The sequence below is a fragment of the Boleophthalmus pectinirostris genome, unplaced genomic scaffold (assembly GCF_026225935.1).
Source record: "Boleophthalmus pectinirostris isolate CB_2022bp ecotype Guang Dong unplaced genomic scaffold, ASM2622593v1 HiC_scaffold_2, whole genome shotgun sequence".
In the NCBI taxonomy this organism is placed as follows: Eukaryota; Metazoa; Chordata; class Actinopteri; order Gobiiformes; family Gobiidae; genus Boleophthalmus; species Boleophthalmus pectinirostris.
In genome coordinates, this window is record NW_026571152.1 from 26,627,837 (window position 1) to 26,653,910 (window position 26,074).

General features: G+C 38.8%; 1 protein-coding gene across 1 annotated transcript in view; it reads right to left on the reverse strand.

The window, feature by feature from the left end:
* The window catches only part of necab2 (N-terminal EF-hand calcium binding protein 2), a 148,185-nt gene that overhangs the window by 77,071 nt on the left and 45,040 nt on the right, over positions 1–26,074 (reverse strand). Inside the window, exons 4-5 of the mRNA XM_020935321.2 lie at positions 22,487–22,512; positions 21,438–21,535 (exon numbers count right to left, since the gene is read on the reverse strand). Of these exons, the coding sequence (XP_020790980.1) occupies positions 21,438–21,535; positions 22,487–22,512 (124 nt within the window). The remainder of the gene's footprint in view (positions 1–21,437; positions 21,536–22,486; positions 22,513–26,074) is intronic.

The following is a 26,074-nucleotide window of genomic DNA, read 5'->3' on the forward strand; positions in this document are numbered from 1 at the left end:
GCAGGTTGTTTTCACCAGTGACATTTAAGTTGTAGGTGATATTATATTAGTTATTTTCTTTTATATTTCACGTCGGGAGAATAATTTCCAAGACACGAATGTGTTTTTACCTGTGCACTGCTGCCTCTGTTCTACTGGCTCTACGACCTCGTCCATTGTGCCTGACGCCGCCAGCGTTAACATAATGTTTACATCGCTCTTACTGCGCGCGTTTTGTGTGGGTTTCCGGCAATGAGAGGAATTACTGAAATAAAAAAATATATAAATGTGTTTTTTGTGTGTGTGTGTGTGTTGTTGTCCCAACAACACATAAAAACAGGTTTTATAATAAAGCAATTTGCATACAGAAACACTAAAGTTAGAGATTAAAAATGAGATTAACGCGATTAAAAAACATAACGCGCTAAATATGACTGTAATTAATTAATCGCAATTAACGCGATAATTTGACACCCCTAATACAGATAGCTATTTATATTTAAGTACAGTACTTTACTTTACTACTTTTACTTAGCTTTGGAAAATAACAAATAAAACAAACCAATTTGCATTTTATATTCCAAAAGCTTCTCCATACTGACTTTAATTACAGTGAGCTCTGTTGTTATGGGCCGAGGTGTAGCAGACAGTAATTGGACCAGGACATTATAAATGAGCCAGAGACAGCGGCTGGGTTGTCCTGTCAATCACTTTTGTGTCTTTCTATTGTGAATGAGTCCACTGTCTCATCACTCACTCATCAGTGGTTCCCAAGGGCCCAGAACAAAACCTCGGCCCGCAGAGCTGTGATCTATAATTCAGACATGTCACTGAGCACCAGAAGAATCACAGCACTTACTCACTAATTCTGATAAGGTACAGTATTAATGTTGTTATAATTCCAAACTCAATTTCAAAACAGTGGAAAAGGCTTATTATTCAATACTGATTTTAATAGGCGAGTTTCAGCTAACATCATTATTAAAAGTCCACGTTGCATGCTGGGAAATATTTTGGTCGGAGGCAAGAAACACGATAGCGGTCAAACACAGTGCGTAACCTCGCGTATTTATCCCCGATAATGGTAAATTCCTGCTGCATTATCAGATGCACAAATAGAAGCACGGAAGAAGGAAAATATCTTTTTCGTATTCTGAGTGAAAAGAACCGCTAACGGTGAATTAAATGGCTTTCAAACATTCGCAGAGCAAACGTATCCTAGCAAACCGTGGACTCCAACAAGTTCAACAACGCATCGAGACTCTTGGAGGCTTTCATCTTTTCTGCTGTGAATGGCCCAGGAGTTTCAACCAAGTCATTGTGGATATCGCTGAGGTGAATATTTAGCCAGGAAGTTGGCGATTCTGACCAGAAATATGGCTTTGTCCACCTTTTGTAGGGGTTGAAAAGGGTGATTTGGCTCCATCGATGCTTATGACCAATTTCTGGTCAAATTGTCTTTGGTCCTCTGCTGTTACAGTGGATAAATAAACGGGATCAATACCCTTTACGTGCTTTCTCGCTCCGTCCGTCATGTTGAATTTGTGTTTCTTGCCGCCGACCAAAATAATTCCCAGCATGCAACACGCGCTTTTGTCAACAATGAAACTCGCCTATAGCACAATGATAAAAAAAAAAAGCTCTTCTTTAGGCAACAGACTTACATTTTCAACACAAAATAATACTTATGTTAACAAAATATTCTTTATGTTAACATATGGTCTTCTGTTAATTCTGAAAAAGCTTTAAGATCATTCTAAAACTATTAAGGAAAGTTCAAATTTTCCTATTTATGTGATTTCTGATTTGTATCGATAATTGTTTAAATCTAAACTGTAGCTACTTTTGATACTAGTTATATTGCGGATTAGTATCTGACTTTTTGATAGTTTTGCCAAGCCTACTCTGTATACTAGAATATACTAAGTGGGGCAAAATAATTTCCATAGAACGTATTTTGTTTCATACGTTCAAAGCTTATGACATGGTAAATAATGATTTGATTTTCTTAATCACAATCAGATCAAAGTGTTAATTAGATGTTGTTCTCTGCACAAACATGCTTACTTTTTCCATAAGTATACTGTATATTGTTTCCGGTATTCAGGAGCAAATTGAATACATGTGGATAGAGGTTATATTATAATTAACCTTAATGTTTAGACTGAGCGTTATAATTAATGTACTGCATGTAGGAAATACATGTAAATGTCTAGTGCTAAACAAATGAGTAGCAGCTTTATGTACGCTGTTTCATCATATCATCTTCAGCCACCTATGTTAACAACAAAAACCTCCTCATTACCACCAGCCTACGCACACGCACACACCAGCCCTTTGTGATGAGATGAAGGCGCTTGATTACAGAGGCTGTAGGTGGTAATCACTGATTACAGAGGTTCAACTCGTTAGGGCAAATTATTCCATCTACCGAGTCTCACGAGGAGACAGGGGCGGCCTGACGGTGACAGGTACATCAGTTTGACAGGCGCAGTCCGCCCCGTGTAGTGCCTTCAATCAGTCAGAGGGGAGAGTGCTGCAATGACTATGACCATGTCACTGAGAGATACTGGAGACAACGGAGAAGGCAAAACTGTAATTAAAGGTTCTGTGTGGAGGCTCCACACATGTACATCCAGCACATGTGGGCTGTGCTTTATGTCACTGTGTGGTCCATATGCTGTTCGTCAAAGCTGAGAACATATGTATTTTATTCATATTCATTTGTGGATATAAAGGTTTGTGAGTTCAAAAAGTCATGTCATGTGAGCACTGTCAGTCTTAATGTGATATGGTAATTTTAACCAAAAACAGTATTCAACAAACAATACAAACCTAATATATTTCTCACTGGGTCGTTGTGAGATACTTGAATTTGATATGAAACAAAATATTATCACTTATGAAAGCACTGTTGTGGTGGAGTGTTGCTCGAGGAGTAATTGAGAAAAATGGTCCTGTGTTTTTACAGCCCCAGAAACATTGACTGCTTTTCTAATGATGATGATAGCACTGTGCTGAAAATAAAGGATTCACTGAGTTACATGAATGGCCTATTCAGGTGAATTGATCACTATTGAACAGAGTCATCCGTGGGACAATACTGTGTATTCATGTACACCAGGCTGTGATTGGGGCCATTTTTTATGTGAACAGCATTTTAAATTGAGCCATTAACTGGTGTCTCTGCTTTCAATGGTGTTGATGCATGTAATGATAGTGCATCCAATAATGAGAATAAGACGCGTTTTCAACCATAAACAAAAATACAATTACAGGGTTGTCAAGTATTGTCAGCTCTGTTGAGGTGCTATAAAAGGCTCTGAGCACTGGGAGGGTGCAACGGCCTTGTATTGATTCCCTTAATAATCTCTATAACTTTGAGCTGGATGTGAAAAGTACTGTTAGAAAAGGGACAGAATCTTAAAGCCGAAATCCAGCCATTATTATGTATTTAATAGTAAAATAACTTAGGCCTGAACTCAAACTATGAAATTGCATTGTGTTTTATTTCAAGTATGATACCAAGATACCATATTAATGATACCAAGCAAAAAATGACTCACCTGTTTTCACCAAAATCTCCAGTTTTTTTGTTTGTTTGTTTTGTTTTTGTGTTTTTTAAGTTACCCACAAACCATTCTTGACAACAGATTGTTTTGAAAATATACTAAATAAATCTACTAATAATCAGCAAAAATCCCAAACCAAGTGTCCCATGTGTCATGTTTTTCACCAAAACACCAAAGCCAAGGAGGTGTATAAAGTTGTGGATGTCAGACTGTGGCAGCCTGCTTCTGATCTACTGAACGACTTTGTAATTAAAGGTTATAAGACGTAGCTCCTCCTGTCAGACCACATTGACTCGGGTGCTGCGTCTGTGAAGTGAGGTACGCTAAGACACCCTGACAGTCACTATCACACAGTACCAGCGTCATTTCCAGCAGGAACGCTCTGCTTCTTGTGAACTTCCTTTTTAAGCCAGGTCTAGGCGTACAAAATTGATCAAAATTTAATGTAAATCACCATTAGCAAATCATAAAGGTTGCATTTTTTTTACAGGAGCTACATCACACTAAATCGACTCTTGTGGGCCTTTAGCCATGTTATAATGTTGTTACCTTATCAAAAACATACATGGAGTTGTGTTTTGTTTCATTCACACATTTGAGTTATTATTTATTATTAGGCTGTCACACATCTCCAAAGCACAAAATGCTCTGCTCCACCTTGAGATGAAGCTGTAGTTTAATATAGCATAATATGGCCCTCTTACGAAGCATAAAAACTGCTAACCCTGTAGTTTAAAACTGTACAAACATGTTCTGAAATGTGCCTGTAAATTCTTCTGGATCTATGAACAGAGTTGTATTATTAAAACATAAACAGCTAATCTAATACTCATAATTTCCATGCTTGTCAGAAAAATTACTATTAGACTAGATATTCTTCCCAAATACTTCAGCTTATCGCGGTGTAGTCTCCACAGGATCTACAATGTCAGCTATTTTTGGATGCTTTTATTACTTTTTATTGGTTTGATGCACTTTGTCATGGCAACCAATAAAAGTTGTTTAAGTAGCAGCAGGCCTGTCTGGGTTCGGCTAAGATACTGCAGGCGGGAGTCTTGTTTTCCGCGCCGTAACAAAGCTTTGATGTGACGGCAGAGCTAGCTCCCTTGCTGGCCCGCTACCGCCGAAACCCCCACAACCCTGCCTCGGTTTCACACATCAGCCAATTAAAATGGTTTCCTAGCAACGAGAGTCAATATGTCTCTAAGCAACAGTGTTTAGCAGTGTTCAAGAAATTATATGAGAGCAGACGGTATCATGGTTCTTCTGAGTCCTCCTGTGTCACTCTAATGTCTTGGAAAGTGAAACGAAAATCAAACACAATGGAAAGCACTACAGAGAAGACAATTTGAACTAAAAAAGAAGACAGATGGAGAATCCTGGAGAGAGAAAACCTTCACAAGGCATTTGTCTTTGAATCCATGCTAAAAACATTTGTTGAACTTTATTCGTGCATGAGCAAAATAAATGAAAGATGTTCCAAGATCCCATACTTAAAGACTTGAAACCTTCTGTTCACCGCATGTGCATGTGTGTGTTTGTGTGTGTCTTTATATTTGTGTGTGTTTGCTGTGTCTTGGCATTGTGTATGTGTGTGTAAGCGTGTGTATTTGTGTGTGTTTGTGTGTGTGTGTGTGTGTGTGTTCTAATGGCAGAGGTGTAAGTCTGGCCTCCTGCTGCTCCTCGGCTGGAGACATCTACAGTCCATTAGCAGGACAGTAACGGCAGTGTGGATCCTCTCACACTCACACGCACAAAACACAGCAATCTCAGCTGGGCTTTTCAACACACCGAACAGATATAGAAGCACACAGCAGCAACACCTTATTCAATACTATTGCCTAATGCCAGCAAACTACATCACATTTGTTAAACTAAAGTATGTATTTATTCCACAATAAAGTAACGCCAAACACATAGAATGGCATCAGCTCAGTAGTATATTGCCGTTTGTTGTAGTGGAATGTTCCTCTAGTGATTTTGACATTTATCTTCCTCTGCTTTGGACAATACACAACATTACTATAAGTTACAGATACAATTAAAGTTACACAAAATTGACTCATAATTGATGTTATTGCCTGGAGTTGTGTTTTGTTTCATTAAAAAATGTTTGAACAACCCTTTATTATTAGTCTGTCTTCGTCTCCAAAGCTCAAAATGCTTTTGTTTGGTAGACATTGGCAATTCCAGGGGTGAAATCATCCAAATGGTTGGAGTGAAAATGTATGGAGTTTAAAAACACAGGGGAGCACTTCCTATTTTATCTGTCTGAGTGAAGAACTCAGCTAAATATGCAGGATTTCTGTGTTTGATGTGTGTTTGAAGCACGACACAACTCTAGATATGTTTTTGATCAGTGGACTACTGTAATGCACTTGATTCTGACATCTCACAAAACGCACTTTACCGACTACAGTTAGCCCAAAAATCTGCGGTGTGACTTTTAACAGGAACCAAAAGAAGAGAGCACATAAGAGTTTATTGTTTGTTCCTAAAGCTTTGAATGGACTGGCCCCACGATACATCTCAGACCTCCTCCAAATTTACACCCCCGCGCACACTTTGAGGTCTGAGGGCCAACTCCAGCTCGTGGTGCCTAAGACAAGACTTAAAACCTTGGGGCCAGGGCCTTCTGTGTGACCAGCCCCAAACTCTGGAACACTCTGCCCCCCCACGTCCGAACAGCCCCCACAATGGAATGTTTTAAGTCTCGTCTTAAAACCCACTCTTCTCTGGTTTTTAACACCGTGTGAGTTGTGTGGTCATCTGTGTCTTTTATTTTATTTTTTATGTATTTTATTAATTTAATTTATTTATTGCTATTCTATAATTTTGCTCTTATTTTATTTTACTGGTTTTATTAATCCGCGACCCGGCCTCGGATAAGTGTAAGAAAATGGATGGGTGGTTTTATTAATTTAAGACTAGTATGATTAAACCTGAGCATTTATCTTATCACTATATTATTATGATTGTTGTTATGAGTATGTATTTGTGCACATTGGAAACTATTATCCTATCCAATCCGCTTTATTCATATAGGACATTTCACAAACAAATAAAGGGTACTGTTTACCCAGGGCTCAGTGCAGGGAGGGGCTCCTTATAAAATCTGTAATGGGCATTTTTCATTAGTGTGGGACTACCAAGATAATTTGTACCCAGGACCTAGAATTTGATGCTACGGCCCTGGCTGCTGTCAGGAAAATAACACAAACTTCACAGAAAACTGATGGACACCTGAGCGTTGTTTAAAATGACAACACCCTGTATTTATGTATCAGTCTGTGTATTACAGTGGCTGCCTTTTGATTTTCACTCATAAAGGTGTTCATATTTTTCATGGCCTCTGTCTAACCTCATCATTTACTCACAACTGACAACACAAGCCTTTAAAACACTGCCAGAGCACTCCATCACTGGTTTATCAGGTTACATCATTAGCTTCTGGAGACAGTATTTAGATAAATACAAACAGAATGGGAGCACAAACCTCAGCACAACATCTGTCTACAAACAAATACTTACATTATAATATTCATACATATCGTCATGGAAACATACATCTAATGGAGTGACACAAGTGCAGAAACATGACAATCTGATATGAAGAAAATGAGCTGTGAGATAGAAGAACAATTGGCAAGTGCACGGGTCATTAACTAGTCATTTGTTAGCCTTTGAAAGAGGACCTATTTTGCTTGTATCTGCTATAATTATAATCATTATGTTATAGTTTGCACATTTTAAATTGCAATATTCATCTAAAACAGCTTCATGAATGAAACAAGCCTGCTGATTTCCGTGTTAGAAAACCAGTGTCCAATGCTGACATCGCCGTAAATTTCATCACAATAAAGAGGCGACACCGATGATGGATGAATTTTTTTTTTTTTCATTTACACCAAAATGAGTATGCAACGCTACAGAATCATGATTGTAAGAAAATACAATTGGAGAATAAAGTAAGTAGAGAGCAATGGGCGTATGGTGGTGGTGAAAACAGCGGTTGGTCGGCAATGTGGTGTCTTGAAAATAAGCAATTAAAGATGACTCAGACATGCACAAATCACTCCAAATGCAAGTTCCAGTGAATAAATGGTGAGGGGAAACAACTATAACATACTTAAACAATATTTACAATACTAATCAATACTTAAACACAATTTTAAAAGCTCTAAAATGTTGATTTTGCATACTAGGGATGATAAACCGAAACCAAATTTAAACACGCTCAATGTTGTTCTATAGTATGTGAAATCAAAAAAACATGCTGACTACTTTGCAAAAGAAGAACGGCCTTATGTACTTCAAAAAGAGTATGTGATTGTGCTAAAAATAGTGGGTGAAATGTTCCTAAGATGTGAATTCAAATCATTATGAATTATATGAATATGAATTACTATTATCACACCTCACTTCCTGTTCCTACACAATTTATACAACCAACTTTCTTTCTCATTTACCTCGTGACCTCCCTTCTTTTCTACTTTTCATCTCATTTGTCTTTCAGGTATACAATTCAAAGCCTGAGCGCCGATTACCCCCTTGAAAACCCACAACAGCAACCTTTTAGACACCAGCTCATCTACCACAATCATCCTTTTCATGCTTAATACACTCACTTATTTTTATCCTCCAGTTATGAATATGACCAGACAAAACTGTATTTATTATGAGCTCCAGCAATTGTGGTGAATAAAAGACCATCAATGAGAATATTTTTCCTATGATCTTGAAAAAAGCAGTAGTCAAACCAGTTTTAAAGTCAGTGGAAAACTTTCTGGTCTCCTATTAGCATCCTACCAACCATCTACAAGGTCTTTGAGAAAAACTGAAGGACAACATTTGGACTCAGATTTTTCACAGTGGAATATGTTACCATCAGAGCTGATAACACGCACAAACTGTGGTACATTTGCCTGATGAAACAATGGCTCCTCTCCAACCATACCAGCCCTGATAATGTGGACTGAAGTGTGTCTGGAGTGTGTATTTGTGGAGGATGTGATGTTCTGTAGTGAATGAACTGATGGATGTTTTTGGATGATGGAGGATTATTTGATGCTGAGAGAAATGAATGTAAATAATGTTACAAAGCAGACCAAGAGTTTCTTTTCATACCTGACCTGTTTCGACAACTCACTAGCGGCCTTCAACAACAATGTTTGTTTTCCTCTGTCCCATTGATGTTTGCTCCATCCCAATCCATAATGTGGTTCTGTCTTTTACAGTGGTCAGAAATGGCCAATTTCACTTGTTCCTGTCATCGTTGCTGGATTAAAGAGGCAATACAGAAATACAGAAACATGCCCACAAGACTATAAACCGGGACAAGTTTTTTTTTTTACTCTCACACACCTGGGATACTGTCCCGAGGAAGTCGGACTGCAGATGGCGCTGTCATCCTGCCTCCTCCGGTAGGGAGACAGCGCCAAAACCTGTATAAATCAGCTGACCAGCAACATTAAGTGACCACTCTGAGGAAGACCACTAGTGAGCAATCGAAACTGTCATGAAAACGTCTTGGTCTGAAAAAAGAACCTAATAACATAAATTATCAGAAGAGCAAATGAAACTCACTGGACAATGTTACAAAGCTTTTATGATGGTCTGTTGATTGTTAAACCATTTTTTATATTATGAGCTATAACATCAGCCTGCCCAGGGACGACAGGTGGAAATTAGCACTTGTGCTGTAACCTGGTATAACGCTTCTTTCCTGTTTAGTTGGGCTTACAGTGTGCAACTTTGTACGATTTTAAGACGTTCCAAATTATTTTGAAACTCACACTCTGCAACTGAATCTCATTCAAAGCTCACGATGGTCATATATGCTGGCCTGTTCACACTGTACAAGGGACATGAGCCAAAAGAAGGCTGTGTGCAGGGCTGTGGACATTTTTGTGACACTGCAATCTTTTTATACATGCATGCTTAAGCTCCCAAAATGTCATAGAAGTAGCCTGCATTAGCAAACTGTTGGCACTGCAAACTTTATCACTGCTTTATTTAAAGTCCGAGACTTTTGTCACCAAACTTTTTTTTCTCTCGTGTGTATGGTGATTTGTTCAGAATATGTGTCAGAGGTGCACATCATGGGGCCTTTAAAAATACATATATAAATAAAAGGACTATTAAATCTTTAACCAGTGGCATAGACAAGAAACAGGACTAGGAGCAAACAGCCATGGCAGCCTTGAAAAAGAGTTTGGACTGCAGCTGTGACCTCCCTCACCTCCTCCCCACACTGGGGCTGACTTCTGCTTCATTCATACCCCTAAATGCCCTCTAGCTTGTGTGGCTTTTCACACTTTTAGCAGCTAACTTTTACCAGCTCTTTCACCCTTAAAGGTGCACAGTGCAACTTTTCCGGTATCTGCCACATGCTTGTCTTCATGGAGATGTTATTGCTTTGCCCGAAATGTTCCACAAAATTATATTAGCTTATCTACCAACGTATTGCTCAAAAACCTCTCTTATTGTGTGAGTGGAGTTACTCCTACACATGTCTCATCCGTAACTTGGCCTGGTACTGTCACTTGCTTCTCTTTATTGAAATACATTTTAAACCATAGTGTGGAATACACAAGGAAAAGCAATAACATCAAGTTTCCACCACAAAAGTTACATAGTGTAGCTTTAAAATTAATACATACATACAAATCCCTTCAACTCCATATTGTTTTGCTCTTTGCATATTCTGTCAATATATCACCCAAATATCTTATATTTTCAATGAGCTTTGGTTTATTTGGCTGTACATATCGATATTTTAAAGACTGGCCAAGAAATTTGTGGCCATATTGGCTTGTCAAAGCCTGATCCCATCAGATCTCAGAAGCTAAGCAAGACCGGGTAAGTAATTGGATGGAAGACCACAGTGAGGCGCTCGTGGTAAAAGCTGTTGTTGTGTCCTTAGGTAAGACACTTTACCTACTTTGCCTGGCATGAAAGTGGTGTGTGCGTGAATGATGCTGGTCAGAGGGGCCGATGGCACAGATTGACAGCCTCGCTTCCGTCAGTTTGCCCCAGGGCAGCTGTGGCTACAATAGCAGCTTACCACCACTGGGTATGGAGTGAATGTAAAATGCTCTGTGAAGTGTCTTTGAGGGTCCAAAAAAGTGCTATATAAAACTGGTGCTTATTTGTTATTAAATCATTTTAGAGTAGACCCAAAGCCTTATCTGGGAACATTTTAAAGAGCAGTGTTTAATACAGGATATAGTTGCCCCTCATACTCTAATACAAACTGGACTATTAAAAAAATATATTAAAAAATTATGTAGACTTTGTTGCTCATTTCATCAACATAAACTTTCTTAAACTACACTGCTCAAAACGACTGCTTAACAATCTAATATAGACTTTAAGTGACATTTATACTCAAATTATTTGTGCCACCACAGTCAGAACAAAATCTATGGGGAACACTGAAATAGAGTAACTGCTTTCTACTATTTGCAAAAAGAGAAAGAAAGAAACTCCAAACTCCAAGTAACAAGTCCACATCTAGTCAATATGAGCTCATTGCCTTGGCAGAAATCTGTGCCCTCACTGATTTAGGGATTACCAAAGTACCAAAATAAGTCATGAGGGACTTCAGTGCAGTGCTTGCAAAAAGAAAGACTTGCGGAAATAAAGAACAGAAACCTTGAAAGTTGTGATAACATGAAATACAAAAAGACAGCATATGGAAGAGAGGATACAGATAAGGTGTCAAGAATAGACTCTTGTTGACAAGTGAAAAGGTTTAACAAGAGCTGGGCATGTGAGATGTCAGTGGATCTGGATCTGGACAGAAAAGCTTGAAAAAAAAAAAAAAAAACTAATGAGAGGGGCTCATTAAACGTAGCATTTACACAGAGCCATGTGGACAGCCAGCGCGTTTAATGAATCCTGCTCATATGTACACACACACACTATCTCTCTCTCACACACACACACACTCTTCTCCTGGGAGGGGCCTTTCCCACCTGCCCAGGAGCCAATTAAAATGGTTTTCTGGAGCCACTTCTGAGTCTGAAATCATAAAAGCTTTCACAGACTAAAGAAAAATATTTAAAAGAAGAGGGGTTTGGAGAAAAAAGATCCCTGTAGGTTTGATATTTGTTCTTCGCTGTTTCTAAATAGAGAATCATCGTAGGAGGATATAAGTAAGATGGAAACATTGATTTGATTTACCTTACTTATATATATGTGTCTAGGAAAGATTTCACATATGACCTTCAGATAAAACAATTTTATTTCACAGGATTATGGAAATTTAAAGGTGTACTATGTAACTTTTTGGGTGAGGGGTGCGTTACCTGCTTGTTTCTGTGGATATGCTACTGCTTTGCTTGGAAATGTTCCATACTTGACATTAAATAGCTCTACTTTACATTTATTCAATTACAGATGGATTAATAGCTCAAAAATACCTAGAGAAACAGGCATTCTGATTGTGGTCACCTCTCCACAGATCTGACCCGTAAGTTGGTCTGGTTTAGTCTCCATGAAGATAGAAAGATTGACTATTACACTGTGAAACATTCAAGACAGAGCAATAACAACTCCATGGAGAAAAGCATTTGACGGACCCTCCAACAGAGAAGTTACACAGTGCACCTCTAAGGCAAATGAATGGTACACCACCTGACCAAAAATATGCATGTTATTGTGTGAGCCCAAATGAGATCAGCAGACTGAATGACCTAGTTATTTAGTTTCCACAGATTTGATCCTCCCTGCTTGCATGCAAATATTCTAAAAATACATTGCTGAAGTCAAATTGGGATTCAGGAATGAGGGTTTCTAAGAGCATGCGACCAGTCCAGATTTTCCCATCAGGAATACAAGATCTTGACAAGATCTAATCCAAAAATAAGCAAAAATGTACGTTGAGATGTTGTGGAATTAAAGCAATACCACAGAAAGAGAGGTGTACAGATGTAGAGGCGGTGTAGTCAACGCTACATCATGGTAATTACCCTGGTTGGCTCTGCTTCTCCTTTCGCAAAAAGTTTGGCTAAAGTTCACCTGGTGCTGTCTTATCTTAACAAGCTGTCTTCATGTTATCTGACATTGGCAGCGGTTGCCGTGACAGCTGTCCCCATGTATCCCATCTCTATGGAAACATCCCCCCGCCTCCCCAGGTGAGGAGTCTTGAGGTGATGCTCCTCTGTCATAAGCTGGAGCAGAGTGGCAGCAGGTTTACTGGAGAATTGACTTGTTCTAGAAAGGTCTTCATTTTTTTTGGTAAAGAAGTGTAGCTGACATTTGCTCATTATGCCTAGAGCCGAGTCCACAGGCTGAACAAGTGTCAGATAGTGTTATTGACAAGTTATTCCAGGGAATGTGCTAATTTTTGTATTTCCTTTTAGATTCATGATAATTACTATACTGACGTATCATTCAATATATGGAAGCTGGAATAATATATTTTTGGGTCTCATCATGTGTTTTCATCATTTTATTTGTACTAATGGGAAATTTGCAGTTATTATTTGACTATATGATAAGATCTAAGATGTAAAAGGTTGAATTAATAACTTCAATTCTGCTCTTGGGTTTTTGTGTCAGTGGCATGAATTTGTTTCATTATTATAGTTTATCATCTATATTTACTTAAGCAATACATTGAACTTTTGTTTTTGTGAAGTTAGTCCAGTGGATGTGCATCTGTTTTTTTGCATTTCCTTTTAGAATATAATATAATAAATATAACGTGTCAAAGGTATCATGTCAATGCAGCACGTTCATTAACATCTTGAGTAAAATAGGAAGTATGACATTAAATAAGTCTACCTTATGTAGCAAATATGCTGCGTAGAATAGCAATAAATGATATAGGCTACTGTATTAACCTTATACTATGTAATAACTGTGTAATTACAAGTTAATAACGCAGTGTAATAACTATGTGCGGCTCAGGGAGAGAGGAGGCAGAGACTGAACTGCTTTGCTGGTACCATGTATTAAAATAGACAAAAGACAAAAAAGACAATACATGAATGAATGAATGGCCATTTAGGGGGAAAATCCCCAATATTCACAATATAGTAAAGTTCAATGAGGTATACTACATATGTACAGATTAGACGATCAGGTTGAATGTCCGAAAAAAAGGAAAATCGATCTGGATGCACAGAACAATAGTAGTCACAGTTCGTCACGCACAGATGTAAACACGGCACATACGACCAGAGGATGAGTTCAGAGAGCAAGTGTTCGTGTGGAGTGGTAGTGTGTGGTTGAATGAGTTTTGGTCACAGAGCCAAGTACGTGGAGGGTGCAAGAGCTAAAGTTAAAAAGGAATTGAAGTTAAAAAACATACCTGTAGCATGAGTTCATTTGTCTGTCTCTTGCGTCTGCCGTGCTTCCGGGGTTGCGCTAATATAGATTATTGATTGGGAGTTTGCAGTCATGTGATCGAACGCACGCAGAGAGACGTAAAGGGAGAGAGCAAGAGCGAGGAAAGAGAGTTTTTATTGCTTCACGGTTTTGTCACCCACGTTACACTTACATTTATTCAATTACAGATGGATTTATAGCTCAAAAATACCTAGAGAAACATGCATTCTGACTGTAAGTGGGGTCGCCTCTCCACAGATCTGACCTGCAACTTGGTCTGGTTTGGCCTCGATGAAAACAGAAAGGTTTAATGCCACACTATGAAACATTCCAGACAAAGCAATAACATCTCTATGAAGAAGAGCGTTTGATGGACCCTCCACTAGAAAAGTTCCACGGTGCACCTTTAAGATTATGGTGGCACAAGACCAGGGTAGTCTATTTGAAAGTCGATGATAAACCATTTAGCAACAAAGCTTTTAATTTTGTTATGCATGTACAGTTCAGGTGTTTTTTAGACTATGGGGGGCCACTATAGTCTCTTACTTTTAATGCTAATTGTATCATTATTAGTTATGTTTAGATTTGTTTGTATTGTGATTATATATTTTATTTCTTATTCTGTAAAGCCCTTTGAAATACTTTGTGTGTGAATTTCAAATAATCTCACCTTGGCTTGGGAAAAACTAGATCATGCAAGTAACTGTTAGCATCTCCACTGGTTCCCTATTGCTGGTGAAAACAGAAGGTAGCCAACAGCCAAAGACTTTCCAGACTGAAGTTCAGAAACTCAAACTCTATAAGCTTGCAGTGCCTAATGTGCTACAGCGTGGGCAAAGATAGAAGAACTTCCCATCCCACTCAAACTGTAATTACTTCTAATCCTGCGCTCTGATATGAGGTCAAAGGTCACAAGAGTTTATTAATCACACTAATTACGTTTGATTGACTCATTTGGAGAATATCTCTCCAAAGACAGCAGACAATGATATCTCATGGTAATTGATACTTTGATTCAGAAAGTAATGAATACTGCATGAAGGGAACGGAAATCCTCCGGGAACAAACAGAGGGAAGATTGGGACAAATAAAAATAACATTGTGCTAAATAATACTTATTAATGGTCCCATTTTACACAAAATTGACTTTTGGGAGCTTTCAGTCATGTTTTAATGTTGTTATTTCCTTGTTTCATTCCCACATGTTTGAGTAACCCTTTATTATTAGTCTGTCTACATCCCCAAAGCTCAAAATTCTCTGTCCCACTTTGTGATGTCAAGTTAACAGCTACATTTTACCTTTAGATCAGCAGAGATTGGCAATTGCAGGTCTGAAATGATCCAAATGATTGTGTATAGAGTATAAAAACACAGTGGAGCACTTCCTCTATTACTACATGACATCACAAGGTGGACAGAGTGTTTTCTCTTTGAAAGAAGAACTCCTAAATATGCAGGGTTTGTTTGTTAAACGTGTGAATGAAACAAAACAGAACATTATAACTTAGATTAGAAAATAGCATAAAAAATTTTTTAAGTCTGTAAAAAAAAGTCTAATATTACTTTTTTTTCACTAATTCTGTAAAGTGCCTTGCCCAAGGACACAAGTGAATATTGTATGAGCAGCCAAAACAACCCTTAAACAGTACTCACATTGGCCACCGAGTAATATTGATGGCCCTGTTATTCATGAGGTCCTTCGGTGCATTGCTAAGTTGTTGGCAGGTTTACCCCTAACACCTCAGCCAACACGACTGGGGCTTTAATTTCAGCTGAATAATCGAGAGACTCATTTATTTTCTCACTGTGCTGCTCTTGGACTCTAATGAAAAAGCTTTAGTGGAAAGAGAAAGATTTCCTGCGTACAGTATAAATGTGCTCTCCAGTCTCCAGTCTGCGCCTGCCTCCACTCTCAGTGTAGATCTAATCAATTCTCACTGGTCTCTGAAAAGCCAAAACCCTCTGCTAAAGCTAATATCACGGTCTGTCTTCTAGCTCCGCCCACACCATTTTCACATCTGCAGCATCCTCCTTTAGCTTTCAACCTCAGTCTGTACATTTAAACTAAAATGAAATCTAATCTAATATAGCGAAAGGGCCCCTATTACACTATGGGCCTTCATCAAAAACATTTCTGGAGTTGTGTTTTGTTATATTCACATGTTTAACACACAAATCCTGCAGATTTAGGCTGAGTTCTTCTCTCAAACAAAAAACACTCTGTTCCACCTTGTGATGTTAATATAGGTGGTAATACATGAAATACTCTACTGTGTTTTTAAACTCCATATACCCTCACTAGAATTATATGGATAATTTCAGCTGTGGAATTGCCAATCTCTACTTAACTAAAGGTAAAAGTGACTGTTAACTTGAAAACTACCGCTTCATGACATTACAAAGTGGAACAGAGCATTTTGAGTGTTAGAGATGTAGAATAAAGAGTTACTCAAACACTGAAGCAAAACACAACTCCAGGTATGTCTTAGGCTACATTCAGACTGCAGCCTGAAGTGACCCAAATAAGATTTTTTTGACCCTATGTGACTTGTATCTGATCTTTTAATTACAGTCTGAACGACACAGATCAGATTTTTTCAAATGCGACTCAGACCACTTCGGTATGTGGTCCTAAAACCAATACATATCTGAAAGGCCAGGTCGTATTCATCCGAACTACACGTCAGGCTCGAAGTCTAGTCAATGGAGGGAAAGCGAGTTTAACGAGTTCATTAATATTTGGGGGGATCGCTGTATTCAGGCCAAATTGGAGGGGTCTTATCAGAACTGGGCAGTTTTTGAAATGACTGCCAAAGAAATGGCCGAGCACAGCTACAGGCGGTCCTGGCTCCAGTGTCAGCAAAAATAAAGAGCTTGTGAGCCAAATACAAGGAGGCTAAAGACTCAAACAAACAAAGCGGCTGTGGACGTGTAACCTGTCCCTTTTACAAAGAACTGGACTGTATTTTGGGAGACAAGCCCAGCGTTGAGGCTACTTCCATAAACGCTGAGCATGCACACTGCGTGTGATTTCGTTATGCCCTCCAAGTGCAGGACACTTTTGGGGTGTCTGGAGATCACATACAAGTCAGATTTAATTGGAAATGTGAAGGACCTTACAAACAAATCCAAACTGAGCATTAAGCCCTGCAGTCTGAATGTAGCCTTAAAAGTCAATTTTACGTAATATAAGACCTTTAAAGAGTAACTCTTGCCATCAATCCACTTTTGGTTGAAATCTTTCTCATCTCACGAGTTTTGATGGCAACAGTAGAAAAATGAAAAGTATCATGCCATAACGCTTGTAATGAAGTCTTCCTATGGAGAGAGAAGGCCGTGGCTCAAGAGAGGAAGTAATTAGTGAGGTGTTATGGAGAGGGCTGATAGTATTTTACCACATGTGTTTTATTCCACTATCACAGAGCGTGCTGGGGCTTAAGCTCTTATTCTTACAGTGGGATTAGTTTTCAAACTGTCCACTTAGAGGCTTTGCTGAGCAGCCGATAAGGTTCAGAGCTCCATTAAGACACGGCACACCGCAACCAATCTATCAACCACCGTCAAGTGTACATGCCCAGGACACACTACTGTTACAGTGAACATACCAGCCCCAGTTGCACTTTAATAGAGCGCTATATGTCATGTTGAACACTTTAAGGGTTTATTTAATAAGTTAGATAGCTACCACAGACTGTACATATAAATGAACATACAGTAGTTAACCTGCTAGACGCCGTGTTCTAAAGAGGAAGTTAGCATGGGGAAGTTCCGCGTCCATCAACTTTGACTCCAATTGACTTTACACTGAAAAACTGTCACTCCTCTCTCTGTAACTGTAGTAGTGAGCCTTGTACTTTTGGTTTTAAAATGTTCATATTAACCCACTCTATGTGATCCTGGTTTTTATTTCATTATGTAGTCCGTAAACAAAATCCTTTTCCTAATATGGAATTCAGCTTCAAATTCTTCCCTATAATTGCCAGCCTTGGTGAGCTTCATTTGACTAGAGCCAAACGCTGTGGGTGATGTTATACTCCCTTAGTCCAGGTCTTTATACAGTCTATGATAGCTGCACTGTTTCAAACAGTTAAACTTTAAGAGGCCATAATGTTAATTTTTATTTAATTTTTACACAGGAAAATTGATATCACTCTTTTCCAAACGAGTTGAGGAGCTATGAAATTAAACTAATGCAATTGATTTGAAAAGGGAAGATTACTGAGCAGGAGAGGGCCAGTGCTTGCAGTTGCATATTTAATGAGACATTTCTGTTCATTACTCATACTCAGCTTACAGCCTCCTATAGCTTTTTATAAGTGGTAAAAGTAGTGACAATTGATACTTTCCATTTACATTCCCTCGGGGTGTGATGCTAACTATTGGCATGCTCTGTCTGAGGCTTGTAAAACTTTAATCTGATCACAATTATCTAACACAATTTAACACAATCTGACCATAAAGGACAGACCTATTTGAAATTACTGATGAACTGATTTTGTATTGTTAAAGGGACAGTGTGGAATTTTGGGCATAGGGCCTCATTTCCTCATGAGCCAGAGTGTTGGAGACGTGTAGAGACACTTTTTAATAAAATATTCCATCCAGTCCTTGTATTTGCAGAGGTCGCTGGTGCTAGGCTAATGCATGTCAATGGCCATACTTAGCCTGCCACTAAAAACAGTCTTATCCACTCCACAAAACACCCAAAGCAAATCTAATATTACACCAGACTGTCGATGTAAATGTAAAAACCAGTAAAACCTTGCATTTGAAGGATTTATGTCTGAGCAGCAGCGAGTTGTACTTCTTGATACAAAGCTTGGCAGCGGCGGACTAATATCACCTAGCATCTATCTTACCGGCAAAGTAAAATTCTGCTGCTGCTGAGAAAATAGTCCCTCAACATGCGATGATTCATGCAAGATTAGTTTTAGTTCAAACATTATTCTATCGACAGACATTCACATCAACAATCTGGCGTAATAACAGATTTGCGTTGAGTGCTCTGTGGAGTGGGTAAGACTGTTTTTTGTGACAGGATAACTATGGCCATTGACATGCATTAGCCTAGCAACAGTGACCTCTGCAAATACAAGGACTGGATGGAATATTTTAAAAAAGTGTCTCTACACGTCTCCAACACTCCAGTTAACTAGGAAATGAGGTCCTATGTCCAAAATTGCGGACTGTCCCTTTAAACAAATCCCTCTCAAATAACATGAGCCAACCTTTTGTTAGTTAGTCCATGAACACCCAAGCAAAATATGTTGTTTAAATCCATTTTTGTATAATTTTCTTTTTCTAAAACTTATTTTAAGTATTTGCTAATGTGTACACTGTGTCTCGTGGTGAATGGTGAACATTCTGCCAATACACATACATGTACGACACCCCCAGTGTGACGTATAAATATTGGCAACATCAGCACCAGATGTACACCTCTGACGATTTAATACCACACTCGGACTCCTACAGTGTCTCTAACTTGGCTCACACACACAAACCCTCCGTCAATAAGTGGCTGGTCAGCAGTGTGAGATCTGCACATTGACTTTTTCACCTCTTAAGCCTGTCTCCCATGAACACAGCACTGCCTATATCCGCTATACTGACATCAGAGGCAGGATGAGACACTTTGTGGGACTCTGAATGTCACAAATCAGCTTGAATAAGAGTGGATGTGGCAGATACAGCGGCCGAACAAGAGGGACACTTGGCTGATTGATTAAACAATAGCTGCTCATTACAGAGGTACGAGCCCGAGGTGGGGAGATAAAGACAGAGCTGCTCTACAGAGATAGACACAAATGCACAACAGGGGAGGGCAGTGACACAAATGAATCTCAAACTCAATCAATCTCAATATATTCTGGAATTATCTCGATGACAATATGCAGACGATATTATTATAATCCATCAGACATGTGCTAGGGCATGCCTGCAAGTGTCTTTGTTAAAGGAACTGTACGTACCCTGCGCTCTTACCATTTTGAAAAGGTATTATAATCACAAATGAACCTGAATTGCCAGCTTCTAACCAGCATAAAAGAGAACACAATGCAACATCTCTCATGTGAAAGCCTCCAGAATCCTTAGAACCTCCTGCACAAGCATTTATTAATGATTGGCTGGAGGTTCAGGAGTTTTGGTAGTGGTGATTCAGAACAATTCTTTTTGGTTTACAAGCCCCATATTATGCAAAATTGACTCTCATGAGAGCTTTAAGTCATGTTATAATGCTGCTACCCCATCAAAAATCTACCTGGAGTTATGTTTTGTCTCATTCACACGTGTTTGAGTAACCCTCTTTATCTTTAGTTCAGTACAGATTGGCTATTCCAGGGCTGAAATTATCCAAATTATTCTAGTGAAGGTGTTTTTATTACCACATGACATCACAAAGCTGAACAGTGTTTTTTGTTTGAGAGAAGACCTCAGTCTAAATATGCAGGGTTTGTGTGAATGAAACAAAACATAAGTCAAGGTATGTTTTTGATGTGGAAATAAAATTACACCATAGATCAGAAAATAGGATAATATGGGCCCTTTATAGGTGGCTGGTTCACTACCTGCTTGCCTCCATGGAAATTTTATTGTTTTACCTTGAATGTTCCACAGTATAAATTAAACCCATCCATCACAAAGGAGAGAAGCAGGTTACAGCACTACGCTACATTACAATTCAGATCTGCGGAGATTCGCTCCTATTCACAGAAGGAATTACTGTATTTTAAACAACGGAAACACCCATAATGAATAAATGCTGGATGGAAATGTTTAATGTTATACTATGGAATATTTCAGGGAAAGCAATAACATCTCCATAGAGACAAATAAACCAACTGTAAGATTAACCAAAGAAGGTGCAGAAAAATCCCATTATACTCTTATTTTATAAATTAGCCCGCAAAAGTTTTCCTGTACTCGATATTCAAATTCTAACAGCGATATATGAGATTCTTCGATATTTCTGCCATTTCTAGCACGAGCACAGGCAGGGCTGGAGTATGACTGGTGCGACTGTGGACCAGCTGCTATATATAGCACCAGGCAAAAAGTAGGATAACACATTGGTGCTGCTCGGCGCTGAATGAGGCTCAGGCTGTGTATGCTGAGCGGAGGAGCCACTGGTCACAGCACAAGGGACTGACTTGACATAGCATTATTCATAGCACACTGCACAAATATGGTCCTAGCACAGTTTACTGGAGCTGGACCAACGGGTGGCATGAGCGCTTTCATATCCACAACTGCACTGTACGATTTATCATCAGCTTGTCATGTAGGCTATAGTTCTACACACAAAAAGGACAGGAGGATATCAGTTTGTGTGAGTTATTGAGTGTATTCCATTGTCCATTATAACAAATAGTGTAACAGAGCTGCTAGGACGGCTAGGAGGACAGCACTGGTGTAGTTTAAAACTTCTGACTGAATGTTATGGTAGTGCTTTTTCTTGCAGTCCAATAAAACTGTCCATGTATCTGGTAATAACAGTTGAACATGTGCATAATACGTCTCAGATAATACAGGTTGGTGTTGGCGTACCTTCTTGGTGAAGTCCATGGCTTTAAGAATGGACAGGTTGAGTGTTTCCAGTGAGGCCAGGACCCCCTCATACTCTCCCATGTGCTTGGCAAAATAGTCTGCACAAATACAGAACACACAAGAACATCTCATTCACTTATCTATAGAGTGTTATATATTTGAAAAATGCAGAGTAAATGTAAATAGAAATATTGAGCTTTCTTTTCAATAAAGCAACACATATAAAGCAACGCGCATGCTACTGTTACTAAAAACTAGGGATGCACCGATACGATACTGATATCGGATATCTGCACTGATATTGCTTTTTTTTTCATGGATCAGATATCAGTTCCAAGATATAGGTTCCCAGATATCCCATTTTGGTCTATAAACTGATGTAATAAGATGATTTACTAGACAACGTAGGCTCACGTCTCATAATATTGAACTTGTATTTCTTACAAAGTCGTGCTGTAGTTACGAAATACATTTGGATAATGTGTCACCATACACCATTTGTGTTTAAAGGAAATAGATTACATTTTCCGTCTCTGCACTGGTATTAGATGATATTGGATATCGGCAAATAAAGCCACTGTTTATATTGGTATCTGAAAAAGCTGGATTGGTGCATCCCTGCTAAAAACACTAACTTACATGAGTGTACAACTATAAAAAACATACATGTGGTTATAGATGTTCATAATACAAAAATGAAAATGCTTTAATAACTTGTAAATTAATAAACAACACCTGCTGTGTCCACCAGCATTTTGACCAAAACTGCAGAAGCAGCTTGGATGAGCTGTGAAACATATTCGACCAAAATAAACTTTTGTCCAGCTGACAAATGTAATTTCTCCTTTTGCCATCTGCTGTGAAATTGTGAGAGCTACTGTATTACTATAACTTATGTTAGAACATTATTCTATCTGAGTAAAAGTAAACATACACCAAATAGCATACATTGGTTGAATTGAAATCAAGAAACTACAATGAATTTATAAGCCATATAAGAAGAGATGTACTATGAAGCTTGTTTGTGAGTGTGCTTTAGTTATACTTACCACAAAGTTCCTTGGTGTCAACATTACTATTGCATCAAAGCAGAGGAGCAGCAAAGGGAGAGAGAGATGGGAAGAAGGGAAGAGAAGAAGAAGAGGGGTGGAGAGGAGCAGGGTCAGAGACACAGGAGAAGTTTGTTTGCATGCTGTTATATAGATACACACCATCACAACCGCTCAACATTCACAGATCATGCAGACTGGATGCATGAGCAAAGTTGGTAACACCTTAGGAGCTAGAAATGCCCAGAATCATAAGCTCATAACAGGGCTGCGCAATTAATTTAGTTTTAATCAAGTTCGAGATTCAGTCAATGATCAGCTTAGCTCTTTTTAATCAAGTGGTATTAAAAGTCGATCTTGTTTGTACTCAGGAAATGAATATTCAAAGCTATTTTATTTCCTTTAACACAATGTAACATGTGTTCAAATGTGGGGAAAAAGTCTGATCACTATTTTTATGCATGTATTCTTTTTTTTTTTATTCCATGTAGATGTTTTTTTTTTTTTTTCCTGGAATGTTCTACAATATGGCATTTAATTTATTTATTTAAAGTATCTCCATGGAGACAAGCAGGCTACATCACCAGGCCAAGTTACAGGTCAGGTCTGTGGAAAAGTGGGCCCGTCTAAATACAAGATACGCTTGTTTAATGCCATACTGTGGAACAAGCAATAGCATCACCATGGAGATAAGCAGACGGCGGACTCTCCACCAGAAAAGATACATAGTGCACCTTTAAGACAAATGTAAAACGTAATCAAAAATGTGATTATTATTTTTATGTATGTATTCACTTATTTAGTCATATCGCCCAGTCCTAGCTCATAATTCACTAACAGACTAACACCGGGTATATAGTAAAAGAATTCAGGTCATATTTTCCTCAATGAACCAATCTGATCTATATATATTAGCTTCAAAATAGTCCTGTTTTTGAATTTTGAATGAGAGCTAATGGGAACTGTGGAGGGTGGTTGAGCAGCCAAAGGATCCAGAGGGCTGAGGGACAGAGAGAGATCCCATCTGTTCATCTGATTCACAAATGGCTGTTACAATAAAATGCCTGTGGACAATGAAATGTGTAAACGAGGATGAGAGTGATTTGTTTAGCAAAAACACTACTTTACTCCAGGCTTTCCAACCAATTATCCTCCATTACACAACCAGCCTATTTAATTCAGATGTACATCCAGCGCAAACAAGGAGAAAGGAGAGGCTTGTTTTTTCAACTGGTGCATAAAAAACTAACTTAGGTTATGTTTTTATGGTGACGGTCTGAACAGAAGACGCAAAAGTGGTGTCACGTCTTCACTTTTTATTCCACGTTTAGACAAGCATTTTCAGGAGGAAATACGTGTGCATACGGTGACGGAAAAGTGTGTGGAATTCGATTGGGTATGCATGCCAGGTTTCTGTGTACTGTATGTATGTGACGTAAATGCGTACGTGACGTGAGCAAATCTGTCCAGAGTTTTGCTTCTTGGGCAGTGTAGATGGAACCACTTTTCCACTCTATAAGGTGGTTTCAGATTTTTGCGTTTTTAAGCCTCAAAAATGCCATCACCGTCTAAACGAAAGGCACCTCTGATAAAATATTTTGTTGTTTTTACCCACAAGCATTCTCATGTAAACAGGACCCTAACATCTGCTAAAATCTGCTATGAATTTATGACTGTCATAATTGTCATCTGACTCCACCCTTGAGAAGCAAAGTTGCGGTAGTTTGCTTTGGAGTAATACAAGTTTGTGGCACCTGCTATTCCCAGCGGTCTTCCATCCAAGTACTAACCAGGCCTGGCCCTGCTAAGCCTCTGAGATCAGATGGGATCAGGCTTTGGCAAGGAGGTTTGGCCAGAGTGAACATTTAGCCATAAACTAATGAGTTCAATAGTTAAATTTTTGTCAGGACAGAAACATCTGGTTGCAAATGTCAATGTGCATGTAAAAATATTCAAGTCTTTTTGTAGCAACATCTTTTAAATTATACCCACGTTTGACATTTAGGCAAAAGTTCTTACCACTCACTGCAAAGATAAGGATTTTGAGCTTAAGACCAAGATAAGTAGTGGAAAAGTTGAAGTGCTTTAGATGAGATGGTTTGTGGGGAGAGTTGGGGGACAGATAAGTGGCAGATGGAGGGAGGATGGGCTGATGAAAGTGATGGTTTGACAGAAACACAGATAGAGCCTCAGTCTGGTGTAAGGAGGAAATGGGAGCTGCCTGCACGCCTCAGATGGACCCTGTCCTCCTCATCAATCACACGCTTCCACCTTCACCAGAGCCCACCCCTACCCCCTGTCACTGCCCTCCACAACCTGATGTATGAACACACTTACTCTGTTCGGACCACCTGCCTCCAGTGCAGCCCCGTGACCAATGACCGCCTCATCTCAACCAGAAAACACAACTTTTCTGCAATTTCAGCTCATTTCCTCACCTGTCAGACTTTTAGTTGACCAAGTAACTTCTATTGTGGATCAATAAATTTCAAAAGTCTAATGTGTAAAAGACTAATGCAAGTCTTAGTTCTTAAAGGGCCCATATTACGCTATTTTCACATTTTCCTTACTGAAAACATACTTGGAATTTTGTTTTGTTTCATTCTTCTTTGAAATTGAAAAACTTGTGATGTCAGGTGATAATACAGGAAGTGCTCCATTGTGTTTTTAAACTCCATAGAGCTTTACTTGAATAATTTGGATCATTTCAGCCCTGGAATTGCCAACCTTTACTGAAATGAAAATAAAAGGTAGTTTTTAACTTGAAAACTACCACTTTATAACATCACAAAGTAGAACAGAGCATTTTGAGCTTTGGAGAAGGAAACAGACTAATCATAAAGGATTACTCAAACATGGGTGAATGAAACAAAACACAGCTAAAGGCATGTTTCAGAGGAGGTAACAACACTATAACACAGCTTAAAGCTCAAAAGAGTCAATTTTGCATAATATGGGACCTTTAACACTAGTGTACATTTGGACAGAGTGAAATCCGTGTTTCTACGTTATCATTTATCACTTCATTTGGTCATCAATATTTGTCTGTGTGACATTATTCACTCAGTGTTTTGTGTTGAATCTAAGGTTTTATCTCATCACTGAAAGTTTAAAGAGGTCCCAGGGTTGTAATTCATTCAGATTTATTTCACAGTGTAACAGCGATGGGACAGAGCTGCAGTTCTGCCGCACTGATTTAACTAACAGATCTCCATAATGACTGAGCCCGCCGCAGGATTTATATTGAACCTAATTCAATCTCTTCTGCAGTCATAAAGGTCAGCTTTTGTTCTGCTCCATTCATTTTATCACCACAGGACTCAGAGGGAGGTTTAAATGACTGAAACACAAGTGTAGAGAACCCCTTTCCTCCCATCCTCTCTCCATCAGGGAGCTCTGATCAGCTGATTAAGGGTCAACTGATACTGTGGCATCATGCAGGGCGTGTATTACTACGTACTTCTATTAGTGAAATGTTCAGTAGTTACCATAGTGACACACTGCACACATTACCAATAACTACCAAAAAAGTTTTCAGATTGACTGAAAACTCAAGAAACTCAAGACAAAATACAAAATAGAATTACG